The 15,744-nt window shown below is 42.3% G+C and overlaps 1 protein-coding gene across 5 annotated transcripts in view; it reads left to right on the top strand.

Annotated features, from left to right (window-relative positions):
• Positions 1-15,744, top strand: part of ZHX1 (zinc fingers and homeoboxes 1) — a 36,523-nt gene that overhangs the window by 11,304 nt on the left and 9,475 nt on the right. For all 5 annotated transcript variants that reach the window (XM_063327484.1, XM_063327486.1, XM_063327483.1 and 2 more), the window contains exon 3: positions 8,265-11,646. In XM_063327484.1, the coding sequence (XP_063183554.1) occupies positions 8,482-11,109 (2,628 nt within the window). In that variant the 5' untranslated portion in view covers positions 8,265-8,481 and the 3' untranslated portion in view covers positions 11,110-11,646. The remainder of the gene's footprint in view (positions 1-8,264; positions 11,647-15,744) is intronic.

The following is a 15,744-nucleotide window of genomic DNA, read 5'->3' as shown; positions in this document are numbered from 1 at the left end:
GCAGATCTGCACCACCTCTCCAGACAACTGGTTACGTTCCTCGCCAGTGCTGAGATGCTGTTACTCTACCATTACCATGCCCCCAAAGTGATGTTCATCTGTTGCAGACCGAGAGTACGTTGGTGTTGCAGTGAGAGGCAGGTGAACCTGAGCTGGCTCGACAGTCTCACCCTGGTCCTGGCAGTAATTTAGTGCCGCACTGGGAATACAGGCACTTCCAGGCAGTGAACAAGTAACCTGAATATGGGGAGGGAAACTTAAGTGTTATATTTGTGTTGTTAAAGTGCTGCTGCGTGACCAGCATTGGTTGCATCAGGTCAGAGGGTAACATCCTGAAGAACTTCTGTAAGATCAGCTGTGCTTGCAAGCATGAACACAGCATTTTTTAGCATTCCACCGGTAGGAAGGAGTCTGTCAGTAGGGACTAGGTGAATTCTTGGTTTTGTCTGTCCTTAATTTATGTGATTCAGTTTACAATTGTAAACTTGTTATGTGACACTGGAAGCATTCTGGAGCCACGTTAAAAAAACCCCAACTGTTAAAATATCAGCTCCCAAGTAATATTTTTTACTTCTAAGTGGAGAAGCAAATCACGTGGCAAAGAAAAGAAAGTACTTCTTATGCACTCTGCGCTCCTTGACCTCCTCACAAAGCGGTAGCAGACCTAAGAGCCTGGAGGAAACTTTAAGGAGGGCATGGGGTGGGAAGCAGGTGGGTCTGCGGCATGCAGAAGAGGTTCTGAGGAAGCACATGTGAGCAAAAGCCCGTGCTGGCCTAAGTGCCAGAGGAAGCTCTAAAGAGTAGTTGCAACCTTGATAACGTGCCTTAAAGTCTTCACCTTCACATGCACTAACCTACGTCCATGCAATAGAACTGTAATTTTTTTCCTGCTTTTCAAGTGACACTCGCAAGTCCTTGGTTCTTCCTCATTCATAAAACACTGGGTTTATATGTTTGTTTCAAGTATTTTGGGATCCTTTGCAAGTTACTTAAGTTACGGGTCTGTATCCTGGTGTATGCAAGTCTGCACGTACTTGTGGAGCGTGCAGCAATGCGTACTAGTGTCACCTGGTAAGTCCATTGTAAGTCCTTGTCTTCAGTTTCTTGTGATGGTTAAAATGAGAATTTCTCGCACATTGTTTCTATTTGGAGGCTGCTTTTGTTCTCTGTTCATCAAGTTTTGGGGGAACATTAAGCTGATTCAAGAGTGGAATTTTCACAGTGAGGAGGGAAACGAGGAGGGGAAAAGAGGCAATCTCAATGTCAAAGCTGTATTATCTTTCTTTTTCTGAACAGCTCTGCGCCTCAGGGATTTGACATAGGAACTTGAGATTTGGCAAGGATCTAGCCCTGAGGTCTGAGAAATGCATTCCGCTGTTTAAAAAAAAAAATTAAAAAATCGGCAGAATTATGAGTCATAATGTATCACCACCTTTTTGTATCCAAGGTAGAATTTACAGGATATTTTGTCACCTGCTCTTGATCATGGTTTTATGCCCCTCATGCACATTTGCAGGCTGCTTTAAACCACCTGTATTAAGGGGATTCTTCTCCTCCATTTATCTACGTTATTGTATTGGCATCAGCGTAGTCCTTACGCTGCTGCTTCTTGTGCTCCTGCAAATGCCAGTGGCCTAGCAGGAGGTATGAAAGCGTTGGGAGCTGGTAAGCCCTGAGACCTGGTCCCACTTGTTAAAGGGTAGAGAGCTCCCAAGACTGTTAATTGCTGTTGCGAAGATATCATTTTGCTACGGTGACAAGCAAATATTAATGAAAGCAGATAGCAGCCGATTGGAAATCTGGTTTCCAATGTGACGAGGGCATGTACAGTTAGTTGCAATCAGTGGAGGAGGGGGAGAGGAGAGGGAGACAATCTGTGCTGAGCTGTGTCACCTTTAAAAGCGCGGGGGTTCCTGTATAGCACGAGGGATGATTAGAGAATGAGTCGGGTTATCTAGCAGAGGAGACCATCTGTAGGACTGCTGCTTTGGTCTCTGAAGAAGCTGAAAGGTGTCTGGGGACACGAACTCCGGGAAGTGAAAAGGTCTTGTACTTCCAGCACTAGACTAGGGCCTGGGAAAACGAAGGTCTCTAGAAATTTTTTATCTGGGAAACAAAAAAAGGCAGATTCAAGTCAAAAGGAACATTTTGTGAAATCGTGTCTGTGCCAGATTGTTTCATTTTGAAGAAGGAAATCCCAGGAGAATAAAACCTTTTGTTTTGACGTTTTAAGGAGAAACTTTTTTGATAAACAATTTTTAAAATTAACGCTTTTTACTGTCTTATTTTTTTTAAAAGCCAATATCAAACATTTTGGGAGTTGAATTAAATATTTATTCAACCCAAAACACATTTAAAAATCTTTTCATGTCAATAATTTATTTCTTCCTCCTTTTCTTTTTCTATGTAACAGCACAGCAAGCAAAACAAAACAGAGCTGTAACTATGGAAAAAAGGATCCCTAACTCTGCTGCTGTTTTATTGGGTATGATAAGCATTTACATAAGTCTGATACTCGCTTTCAAGAATAATCACGCAGAGATGTCTGATGTTAAAAGTACTGAGTGCTCACAACTTGAATTGAACATTTAGAGGTAAAAAAACCCACCAGACCTGCCTATGTGAAGTTTAGCTGCCAAGGTGACCGGGTGACGTACAAAATACATGCTTATGTGACTGAGGAGCCCAGACACGCACCACACATCTTAATGGCACTTCTTTGTAAGTGCACCCCTGATTGCTAAGTACTTGTCGTGTTTGATCAGTAGCTTCTGTATGATCAGACATAAAAACTGCTTATAGGTTTGTGTGTCAAAAGCAGTGGCACAAGTTACTGTGCTCACTGTACAGCTACCTGGGGCATATTTTGTAATAGAGAAAGATAATCTAGGTCATTTAGTGGTTGCTTTTGGCCCGAAATTCTGAAGTTTACTTTGATGGAACCTGCTTGTTACCCAATAAAACCAGTGGGGGTTAGGAGGTGACCAAGAGTCTAGTCGCATGTCCTGTGGCAGGCTCCTTTCAGCCTCCGCTGGGCTTCGTGTTGGCTTCCCAGTGCTCCAGCACAGGTCTGGTTTGGCACACCGTGAAGCTGCATGTGGGCAGGCAGTACAGTACCTTTTGGTATGTGCCTTCCTTCCTCCTTACAAATCGTAACGTGGCAAGGACCCTAATCATGCCCTTATCTTTGTAGCACATGTCAAGTCCTGCTGAAATCAGTTTCACAAGTTTCGCTCCTATGTTGAATTAGAACCAGACCTCATTTTAAAACGGGAACCAGATGTGAATATTGCAGGGTTTAGATGGAGGTGGCTTTATTTTGGAGTCATAAGCAGCAGTGCCCTCTGAAGTTTGCAGGTAATGAACAACTGAAGAAAATGGTACTATAAAACAAAGTCCTTCACCCTTCTCGCTGAGCGGCAGCACAGATCAGAGCAGATTAGTTTATACTGAGCCCTGTGCGGAATAGTTTTTGACAAGGATACATCTACTCTGAATAAAGGATAATAGTTAGAAGGAGGATAAACAAAGGATCGACAATTGCATATTGTCATGGATTAATCAGAAGCTATAAGAAGACAAAACAATGTTTTCTGTGTTGGGAGGGATTGTAGGCAATTTGTAATCTAGGTGATTTTAAAAGTTAGAAGCAGTTTCTGTTGCTTCATCTTCTCCTGAGCCACCCTATTTGTGCATATTCTTAAAATCACATTATATGGGTTTGGATTTTTTGTTGGCACGCTTTTCCTGCACACTGGATGGAAATGTCATACAGCAAGCAGGGGGAAATGGCTTTTCATGAAGCACACAACCTGCACACACAGTGAACGCTTTCTGTAATCTCATTTGTTTTCTTGCTGCGTCAGCTACTCATGTTTGGGGGAGGGAAGGAAGAGGTGGGTAAAAAATTTGTGCTAGAAACAGGTTTTTACATGTGTCTTCTGATGTCAACCCTTTGTCTTTTTCTTCTCAAACTGTAATCAAAGGGGCAGAAGGTTTTTGCATGCATTTAGAAAATATTTGTATAAATCTTTATCCAAATCTGCTGTAGAGACAACTTTAAATGTTGAGCTCCACTCTGGAGAATAAATCTGTCTTAATACAATTATTAATGAAGTGGGATTATTAACTGTTTATGGTCTGTTTCTGAAGAGCAGTGTCCTGAGCAATTGCCTGCTCAAAAATAAAATATGAGATCCTGGACCTTCAAAAAAGTATGCCTGCACTTACCTTTTTATGTTCCTACAAAAATGTCTGTTTTGTGGGCTGTTTTTTCTAGGAGTGTCAATTGTATGAAAATCTGAAGTAAATTTACAGAAGGGGATTCCAGTGATGAATGTCTTGAGAAATTAAGAGTGCAACTAATTGAAAGGTTTTCTCTTTAATTTTTTTCATTGAAAAATGCTGCTTTGACATAAAGCAAACACCTGAAATACTTCACTACAAACCAAATTTCAATATCAACGCGAGGAATAAAAACACAGTCCAGATAAAAATAGAAAATCTTAAACAATATTGAGTCAATGTACGTGACTCTAAAAGTATGTAAGGGACAAGCCAAAGCAATCTCTGAACCATTAGTGGTGATCTTCAGGAATTCATGGAGGGTGGGGGCAGGTCTCAGTGAACTTGGGACAGGCAAACATAGCACCTGCTCTTAAATGAGGGAGGGGCATGAGCAGAGGAAAACATGTAGGGAATCACAGAGCGGTTAACAGAATTTTCATTCCCAGGACAATACAGGAAGAATTTACTAAAAATCAGTCTGTAAGAACCTAGGGAATTGTAACGATTGATCAAAGCTAGACTATGTCAAGCCAATCACAGAGTCAAAGAATCACAGAATGGTAGGGGTTGGAAGGGACCTCTGGAGATCATCTAGTCCAACCCCCTGCCAGAGCAGGGTCACCTAGAGCAGGTTACACAGGAACGCGTCCATGCAGGTTTGGAATGTCTCCAGAGACGGAGACACCACCTCTCTGGGCAGCCTGTTCCAGTGCTCTGCCACCCTCAGGGTAAAGAAGTTCCTCCTCATGTTTAGGTGGAACTTCCTATGCTCATGTTTGTGCCCGTTACCTCTTGTCCTGTCCCCGGGCACCACTGAAAAGAGCCTGGCCCCATCCTCCTGACACCCACCCTTTAAGTATTTATAAGTGTTGATGAGATCCCCCCTCAGTTGTCTTTTTTCCAGACTGAAGAGACCCAAATCCCTCAGCCTTTCCTCATAAGAGAGGTGTTCCAGTCCCCTAATCACCTTTGTAGCCCTAAATCCGATTTCATGTTTTGCTGGAGTAATTGGCATACTGGAATGGGATGTTGCAAACCTTACTGAAGTCAAGATACATGACAGGGTCCCACATGGCATTCCTGTGGGCAGGAGTACAGGAGAGGTGTTTTAGAGGAACTGAAGTACAAGGGTGATGCATAATTGGTTTGATAAAACTACTGGAGTGTGAGTTTTCATAATCCCCTGGTAAACTGAGAGAACACGTCAAACAGGGTGCTACAGATGGAATAATCCCGTTAGCAAGGAGAAGGGAACAGAGGTGTCCGTGGAAGAAGGAAGGCTGGGAAGGGTTGCAAGCATCTCGCTTTGTTGAGATTTTAGCGAAAGCTGTTGTAGCTCTTCTTAGCCCTGAATTAAACAGGGTTTTGAAATCACAACATTTTAAAAAAAAAAAAAAAAAAAAATTTCTTACATAGCGTAGTCAGAAGAGCATAGATGCAGCTTTCTTTTTCTGGGACCTGCTTGCATCAAAGAAAGGTGTTGCTCCGTTGGTAAACAATGGGAGGAGATGGGATAATTTGCCTGTGGACCATGAGCCAAGCTGAACCACAGCGAACAGAGATGTGATACAAAGATTTAGCTAAAAGGCTGCAGGTGATGCAATTGCACATGGACCTGTAGGCCTGCAGGCACTGTGAACACTACTGGGTAAATGAGGGAGCTGGAGAAAACCACTTACTGATTTGTTGGATGGGTTTCCCATTTTATTTGTTATCTCCAGCCTTATCTCAAGCGTGCTTCAACATTGTACGTCGGGTCAAACCTTGCTTTCACTTGCGCTCTGTGTCATCCCAGAACAGGACCCTCTGCAAGCCCTTAAGCTCGCTCAGGCTGCCCTTCGTAGGGTTGACACACTGCAGAGTACCACAGTCACTTTTCAAACTGCAACTTCAGTCAGTAAAACTAGCTGTTAAGTAGCTTTTGAAAATGGGCATTTCTGGCATTTCTGAAATTTTACTCAAGATCGCAGAAAGATTAGGTAATACCACCCAGCTCTTCCCCAAGAGCATTGCTCAACATTGAGTCTTGGCAGTTGTCTTCCTTTTGTGAAGAGCCCTCTAGCCCTACAGAGCAGCAGTACGGTTAATAATGCTCTACCTCTCATCCCTCAGGACGCCGAGACAAATGGATCCATTTAGCTTTGCTTCATGGTTCCCTCACTGCAAAGATAAATGAGATGGCCTGCAATACATACTTTGTATATACATTAAAATAAATATCTTTTACACTTGTGTGCAGTTTTACAGACTGCCAGCATTAACTTGTGGAAGAAGGGTATCTTTCAACCTCAGTACTATTAAATAATTGTCATCCTGGAATGATGATTACCCAGGATTTATTGAGCATTGTCAGTGTCCTTAATACCATGTAACCGTATCCTTGGCATAAAAAGCCTGTCATGTCAGGCTATGCGCTTTGGATGTAGGCACAGAAATAGTGGGGAGGATGACTGTTAAAAATATTTGGGGAGGATTTTTATGAAAAAGCGAGGTGAGGCCCACAGAACCAGAGCTTATGGAGCAGTCCTGGCTGGCAGCTGTGGATTAATACTTTTGTCTTTTGCCTAAAGAAAAATGTGAAGCTAAGAATTATTTATCTTCCTAGCCACATCCTCTGCCCTCCCCTAATCAAAAAAGAAAGAATCATCTTATCATACAGTGAAAAGTAGTATTTCTTTCCCCCTTCCGTTTCTTGTAGCTGCCTTTCTTCCTTTTACACTGTTCTTTTTTCTTTAAGACTTCGTCATGAACAAAGCAGACCTTCTGTTTTTTAACCTGTTACATGCTGTTGCCTTTCTAAACCTTCTGAAACTGCTACTTAGTATTCCCCTTGAACTTGAGTGTGCCCCCACTTCGCAAAATAGATGATGTCCCACTGTCTAAAAATTCATGTACCTGTGGGATTTCTGGCATGAGAAATCAGTGTCTGATTTTATTTCAAGATGAAAAGCTATTACAGAGATTACAACCCTTTGCAGAAGTTTGTGCATCATTTCCAACAAATTAGTTGTGGTCCCTGTGGGATAAAATTCACTCTAGTCTATGCTATTTATTGTTATATTTGTTCTCTGAATTTCAGTAGGCCTCAACATTGTATGATGGTGCTTTAGTTTTTCTTAGTAATGTATAAGGAATTCTAAAAAGAGAATACATAATTTTGTTTGGCTTCTGCTTGCTATATCAGTCTCTAATGCTTTTTCTCTCTGGTATAGTTCACACAATCAGTCATGTCCCTGTTAATGCAGAGAGGCATGAAAACAGATTTTAGTTAATTGCCATGTGCTAGCAATCAACTTTTATTGGTTTGGGATTGGTCTTCAATTGGAGAATGACATTTGGGGAGCTAGGAAGAAAGGATAGTCATCTTTTGTCTGTCAAAGTGCCTTAAAAAGGCATTGTTTTGCCTGTTTTCAGACTTGGGAGAAAGGCCCTGCACGTGCTCATACTCACATACTTACTGCAATAGAAAAATGCTCTAAACCTGCCTTTTCTGGGACCCTTCACAACTTCTGATATGAAAGACATGGCAGAATCAGTGGTGGAGGTGTCCTACTGGGGTTGAGTTTGTGATAGGAAGGACTTGAGCTTACAGGGCAGTCAAGAAGCGTAGGCAAAGCAGTCCAAAGGCAAGACTGCAAAAATTATGTAGGACAACTGACCTCAGCATTGCACCAAGATTTAAAAAGGCTTCTGAAGAAAGGGAAACAGTCAGAAAGTTACCTGTTTTACACCATCCTATGTTTTATGCCTTTCACTGCATCGACGTGAACTAAATCAAATTTCAGCCTGTAATAAATGGATTGGATTTTGCTGTTCTTAACTTAGCTTTGAGTGTCTCTTTTTGGTCTGCTGGTTTCTGGGCATGAACAGTGGCAGACTGAACGCCAATGGACTGAATTACCTTAAGCCAAAATATATAGCAGAATAGAAGTTACTCTTTAAATTGAACTAATTCCACTGTTTCTTCTTTGCTACAGGTGGTGGAAGTGGACTTTAAAACAGTGTGTCTCAACATTTCATCCTCAACTATCTATTTTTAATCTGATTGCACTACAGAAGAAAAGCTGCTAATGGGATAAATGTTGAGACTTTACAAGAACTGACTTGAAGCACCCAAAGCCATTATTATTAATCGAGAAGAGCTTGAAGCTAAGTCTGACTCTGACCAGTCAGTATCATTTTTGCGTAACAGGCATGGCAAGTAAACGAAAATCAACAACACCGTGCATGGTCTTAGCCAACGAGCAAGATCCGGATCTAGAAATGGTATCAGACTTGGAGGAAGGACCACCTGTACTCACGCCAGCAGATAACCCTACAGCAGAGAGCGTAACAAGTGATGAGGATGCTCATGAGTACGTGGATTCAGACAATCAGAAAAATACAAATAAAGTAGAAGGTGGTTACGAGTGTAAATACTGTACTTTTCAAACTCCAGATCTCAATATGTTTACTTTTCATGTGGATTCAGAACATCCCAACGTAGTATTAAATTCATCCTATGTTTGTGTAGAATGCAATTTCCTTACCAAAAGATACGATGCTCTCTCAGAACATAATTTGAAGTACCACCCTGGAGAGGAGAATTTTAAATTGACCATGGTGAAACGTAATAATCAGACAATCTTTGAACAAACGGTAAACGATCTCACTTTTGATGGGAGTTTTGTTAGAGAAGAAAACACTGAACAGGCCGACTCTTCTGAGGTGCCCTCTTCAGGCATCTCAATTAGCAAAACTCCTATTATGAAAATGATGAAAAACAAACCCGAGACTAAACGTATCGCTGTTTTCCACAATGTAGTTGATGACATTCCTGGTGAAGAAAAGGGAACTGAAAATGAGCCAAACTCTGAAGAAGTAGTAGCAGAAAACCCACCGCCAGCAGTTTCTGAGTCAAAAGCGAGCCATTCGGTTGTTTGTAGTGCAGCAGACGTGGCCAGTGCAGTAGTGACTCCAGCACCAGTGCTTCAGCCTGGGGTGGCACAGGTTATAACCGCTGTTACAGCTCCACAGAACTCAAACCTGATTCCAAAAGTCCTAATACCTGTAAATAGCATTCCAGCCTATAATACCGCTTTGGATAACAATCCTCTTTTGCTTAACACCTACAACAAATTCCCATATCCAACCATGTCGGAAATCACTGTTCTTTCCACTCAAGCTAAGTACACAGAGGAACAGATTAAAATATGGTTTTCTGCCCAGCGTCTGAAACACGGTGTGAGCTGGACGCCGGAGGAAGTGGAGGAAGCAAGGAGGAAACAATTTAACGGCACAGTGCATACTGTGCCACAGACAATTACCGTTATTCCAGCACACATTTCTGCCGCTAGCAATGGTTTGCCTTCAATTTTACAGACATGCCAAATAGTTGGTCAGCCAGGACTTGTTCTCACTCAAGTTGCAGGTGCAAATACGTTACCAGTAACAGCCCCAATAGCTTTGACTGTAGCGGGAGTCCCAAACCAAACACAGTTACAGAAGAGTCAGATTCACACCGCCCAGCCTGTTGCAGAAACGAAACAAGTAGCTGCTGTTCCTGCCCCTCAGCCTATCAAAAATGAGTCCGCGCTGATAAATCCTGACTCCTTTGGCATCCGAGCAAAAAAAACAAAGGAACAACTGGCAGAATTGAAAGTCAGCTACCTTAAAAATCAGTTCCCTCAAGATTCAGAAATTGTTAGACTTATGAAAATTACTGGCCTGACTAAAGGGGAGATCAAAAAGTGGTTCAGCGATACACGCTACAATCAGAGAAACTCAAAGAATAATCATGGGATTCATCTCAACAGTGATTCATGTGCCACCATTGTTATTGATTCAAGCGATGAAATGAATGAGTCCCCAACGGGAGTCACTCCACAGAGCAAGTCATCGTGGAGCACTTTTCCTGATTTCACCCCACAGAAATTCAAAGAGAAGACAGCTGAACAGCTGCAAGTCCTCCAAGCAAGTTTTCTTAATAACCCTGTCCTTACCGATGAAGAGATGAATAGGTTAAGAGCCCAAACCAAACTGACCAGGAGAGAGATTGATGCCTGGTTTACAGAAAGAAGGAAATCAAATGTCTTGAAGGAAGAGGGAGCTGACTTGAATGAAGGCAATGCTGGCAGCTCAAAAGAAGAGGCTGGAGAAACATCTGTGGGAGATGGAGCAGCAGGAGCAAAATCAGGGTGTTCCACTTCAAGCAAAATAGGCAAAAAATCACCAGAGCAGTTGCATATGCTTAAAAGTTCCTTTGTCCGTACTCAGTGGCCATCTCCACAAGAATACAACAAGCTGGCAGAAGAAACTGGGCTCCCAAGGTCAGAGATTGTGAGCTGGTTTGGAGATACTCGCTATGCCTGGAAAAATGGTGGATTGAAATGGTATTATTATTACCAGAGCGCCAACGCAAACAGTCTGAATGGCCAAGGCTTTGCAAGGAAGAGAGGGAGAGGAAGACCAAAAGGGAGGGGGAGAGGGAGGCCTCGGGGGAGGCCTCGGGGAAGCAAGAGGTTAAATTGCTGGGACAGAGGTGTGTCTGTCATAAAATTCAAAACTGGAACAGCAATCCTGAAGGACTACTATATGAAGCACAAATTCCTTAATGAGCAAGACCTCGATGAACTGGTAGCCAAATCTCACATGGGATATGAGCAGGTCAGAGAGTGGTTTGCAGAAAGGCAAAGAAGATTAGAACTTGGAATAGAGCTGTTTGATGAGAATGAAGAGGAAGAAGAAATGCTGGAAGATCAGGAAGATGAGGAAGAAACGGATGATAGTGATACTTGGGAACCCCCCCGACATGTTAAGCGTAAACTTTCAAAATCAGATTGATGTGCAATTTGGGATTTGGGGGCCAAAAACCTATGAATTAGGTTTGATGTTACAGTGAAGAGCCAACTGATTTTTCATGGCCTTCAGTTTAGCAAGCACCTGCTTAGCATCTTTCTTCCACCTAAAAGAACATGGGCGAGATGCTACCTGTGCAGGCAACAACTGTTTGCTTCCTTGCTACAAGAGATGGACATCCTCAGGCCTAGCCTAGGACATGGGGTTATAAACCAGATCCAGTTCAGCTCCTCCTCTTCCACATTACCAGTGGGAAGGTTGATGTTCATCATTCATGTGACTGCTTCTCAATATTTAATTGCCTTATGTTGTTTAATTCCAAAAAACACACAGACGCATTTTTTCATTGATGTAGGGGAACATTGCCTGCTCATGAAGGAGGAAAATACAAAAACCTAAGATGCCGTTTTGCAGACATCGCTTCACCTGAAAGGTTTCAAGGCCTGAGTTTATTTCTTAAGGAAAGAGTTCAAAACAAAAGAGAAGGGGAAAAGTGTGACAAAGGAATCAATGAACCTAGGGGTGAGGATTGCTTGGTTTAAGAAAATGAGGTGCTATTGGCACCTTTTGCGTATCTTCGGAGTGGTTTGGGTTTACAGAACTTACGCTGAAATGTTCCTTGTTGATAATTATGAGCTAACCGAATGAGTCTAATGCTAGAAGATGCTTTTCGTTACATTTAATCAGTGTATCCTACATCAATTTAATTTAAATGCCTGACAGACTTGATGCAGTTGATAGTAACATTCGTTTTTAGCTTGTGCATTCTTTCCTTTGTTGGAAATGGTAAGAAAAGTATGTATATTTCTAGCTACAAAGAATAATTTCTTGAAATTTTACACTGAATTTTAAGGTAAACACGAGGCGGAAGCTGCCTAAAAGCCGTTCAGAGTTGCTTAGGGTTTCTTAAGGAATACACAGATACAGAGATGAAAAGCGTCTTCAGGTGCTAGTAAGAAAGGTTTTCAAGTAAGTTGTGGCAACGACATGATGTGTAATTCTCAAACAAAATGAAGTTATATGGCTTTTAGATGCTTAGGAATGATAAACATACTGGTGTTTAATTGTTCTTCAGCGACAGCTCAGTTGAATGATTTGCGTGCAAGTTTAGCTTAAATTCATCCTGATGGATTGAGCTCACCACTGTGCTGATTGTTCCTAGGGCTGCTGGTGAACGCACTTATTTGTAGAGGTGGTTCGATCTACCTGAACTGAACTCCAGAAATACTTTAATCTGATGCAAAACATCTACATCTTGAATAAGCGTCTTTAAAACAGAAAAACAAACAAACAAAAAAGCCATTTGAAACATTGAAAGCGTAGAAGAGTTTGAATTACCGACTTAAAAACAATGGGCCGAATTCACAGAAGTTAGTTGAGGCAGGTGTCTGGCATCCCAGAGAACTGGTACTCAGAGGACGAGTAGTTTGTGTTCTTGCTACTGTCAGTCTGCATTTTTTAGGGATAAGTTACTTTATATTTAGATGTCAGAAGATGAATCGCTGCTGCTGTTGCCAGCATTGTCTGCTTTTACATTGGCACTAACAGAAAGGATACTTGCAGTCTCCTTTTGCACATCTGTCAGCATCTTCTCTGTAGGCTTGTGCATCTGATGACCAATGAGAGACAGATTAGTATAGAGAAAATGTGTCCTAATTTTTCCACGTTTCCAAGAACCTAATCTGGAATTACTCATTCTTCCTCACTGTGATAACTGTCAAAAGACCGAGAAAGTCCTTTTAGTCATGATTTTCTGAAGCAGAGGAGTCCACATTAAATCTGTTTTTCATACGTGATTGTGGGGGAAACCCAGGTCAAAGCAAGAAAGGGCATAATGTCTGACAGAAAAAAAAGATATTGTTAACTCACCTTCCTCTCTGGACACTTGTAGCTGCCCTTCTGCTCCCAGATTGAACAGGCTGCCTGAGTTGCAGGAGGATGTTCTGTGTGAAAGCCATTTACCAGGGTGAGCTCTTCTGACTATTTGAGATGTACTGGAAAGAAAAAGGCAACGGCTTTTGGTGTGTGACACGAATTTGATGATGAAACTATTTCCTGGCTTCCAAGACTCAAATGGGTGAGGCACAGAGTGGCCAGCGGTGCTAGAGAGGACTAGCCAAGAACCCCTCAGTTTAACTTTGGGGTGGAGCAGAAGCAAAATTGTGTTGTCAGCGTATTTCACTGGAGTGCTTATGACTCTGGATGTGACCTGGTGTAAGAGAGATCAGGATCTGGCCTTTTCAGCATTGACTGCTCTATGTGGTTGGGAGGTATTCTTGTTTGGCTGGTCATGGTATGGATGAGGACGTTGTAGATGCCAGCAGATATAAGAAAGACTTGCGTTAGCTTCAAGCTCCGCTGGGAATACAGGGTCAAAAATCAGTGCTTGCTGAGTGGGAAAGGACAAATCTAGTAGGGAAAGAGATGCTATTTTTAAGTTTCCAAAAATATTAAAGCAGATCCTTAAAATCCTTGGGAATATGCCTCTAGCAAGCAAAGTCTGGAGTTGCCTTAATCCCTAAAGTTGACCCAGAATTAATTTTCTTTCAAAAAAAACCAAAACACCCAAGCAACCTGTCCAAATAAACATCTCCATTTTTTGTTAGCAGAGACTGCATTTAGGTTAGCTTTAAATCACACCTTTAATAGATGGGAAAAAATAAAGATCCAAGTTAATTATATGATTAAACTGGGAAATTTTCCATTTTGGCAGTGTTCTGTTAAATAACACTAAGCTATAATGGTAGGCCTTAGCACATCTGGTCTGAAAAACACAGGAAGAGGAAATACATTGTTTATCAGACTAAATATAGTTGGATTGGACGTCTTCTTTCATTAAAATAGTCAGAGATGGTGGCTGATGTATACTGGGCCAGATTTTCAGTTGCTGTAAATATTACAGTTCCGTGTATTCCACTGGTTAGAATAGTATTTACAGCCCATTGAGGAACATCATCTCTTTGCAGAATACAATATTTAAATTAAACCATGTGCTGTGGGTTGGCTAATGAGAGATACAGAGTACCCACATTTCCTTTGGGGCAGATGCATATTGTAAACCTTTCACTTGTGCCAAGGATGAGAAAAATCTGGGTGGGTTCAGCCTGAAGACAGCAGTTGTATGCATTCATTATTGCTCATTAATTACCAGTTTAGTATATATTTGCACTGCATACTGGGAGAGAGGGGAAACTCCTTACGGAGGCCTCCCGCATCAAGACTGGCAGGAAAAGCATTGGAAAGAGCTGTCAGCCTGCTGGTCTGTTTTGTCTGTGAATTGTGGTCGCGGCTGGTGGGAACTCAAAGCTACTGGTAACAGCGGTTTATTAGCCCAGATTCATCTCAGCCAGCCTTAGGCCACACTGCTCCTTGCCTAGGTGCTCAAGGTGGACACACTTTATAGTCAGCTGAGAGAAACAGAAGTCACCTGGTGGGTGGAGAGAGTACAGCACCTTCTCGTTCTCCTCCAGTTACACAGAGGACACTTCCTGAGCTGAAGCACATCAGCAAATGTCTTGCTTTGTGATGAATCTGAGCATCGCTGTGCTCATCAGCAGGGCTCCCCTGCAGCCTGGCTCCCTCTTGTAGCTCACACACACCTGCAAGGTGTTTTGGAAGCCACGTGGACTGAGCTACCTTGACAGCAGGGAGGGAAGGGGCAAGAAAGTACGTCTGCCCTGGGGTGACTGTCCATGTGGGGTTTTGTTGCTTTCCCTGCTCAGTGAAGAGCTGTGTGTAGATGAGCCTGTGGCATGTTTTCTGTATTTCTGCAGAGCTTCCCCTCTTAGGCTTGCACTAGTTATGAGCCACCCTTCAGTGATGGTGAGATGAAGAAACTCTTTGATCATGCTCAGATCTTACTCCAGGTAGCTGGTTGGGAGCACTGTTTCAGATTCAGCTGTGAGCACCAGTTCCTTTAGAGCTGAGGTAGAGCTTTCCTCCTCATCTGCTGTTTCTGCCAGGAGTACCTGATCCGATGATGCTAGTTATTGCTGTCTCTGGGATGCAGCTAAAGAGAGAATAAAGATAATCCTGTGCCTGAATGGAGAGGGAGAAGGACTAAGAGAAAGCAAGCAGTGTCACAGCTGGATGAGGCATCCACTGTCACTATATCGTGCGGCTTCGTAGCATGTTTTGCTCTTGCTTCTGAGTACAGTGCAAGAGCATGGTTCCATCTTAAACAGTGCTGTCTTCCCAGCGTTAACCTCTCAATGACCGCAAGGTTAGTGTTTGTTGTAAAAAGAAAGTCAGATCTATTCCTCCCCGGAGGCTTGAATGAACTGAGAGAGTGCTGGCCTGTAAGGAGTGGAATGAAGGGAAGATGCAGGAGCTTGAAGGCTCTGGACTTTTGCTTGCCCTGCAGAATTCACATACCTAAAAGTTGATAAGCAAAACAAGTTTTACCCTTGCTGTTCTGACAGAACAAGTGAAGTATTGCAGTCACTCATTTTTAGCACATAGAAATCTCTGCTTTGTTTTGAAAGCAAAGGAGAGGAAAGATACCTAGTACCTCATGATTAGAATTTAGTGGATTATCTCTAATACGCTATAGTAAATGAGGCCATTTCCTTTTTTAAACTTCTCCAGTACCATTTTAAAAATTGATTTTTCATTACATTA

Source organism: Chroicocephalus ridibundus, chromosome 2 (assembly GCF_963924245.1).
Source record: "Chroicocephalus ridibundus chromosome 2, bChrRid1.1, whole genome shotgun sequence".
NCBI classification, from domain to species: Eukaryota; Metazoa; Chordata; class Aves; order Charadriiformes; family Laridae; genus Chroicocephalus; species Chroicocephalus ridibundus.
Note: the sequence above shows the minus strand (reverse complement) of the source record. Positions and strands in the feature narration are given on the sequence as shown.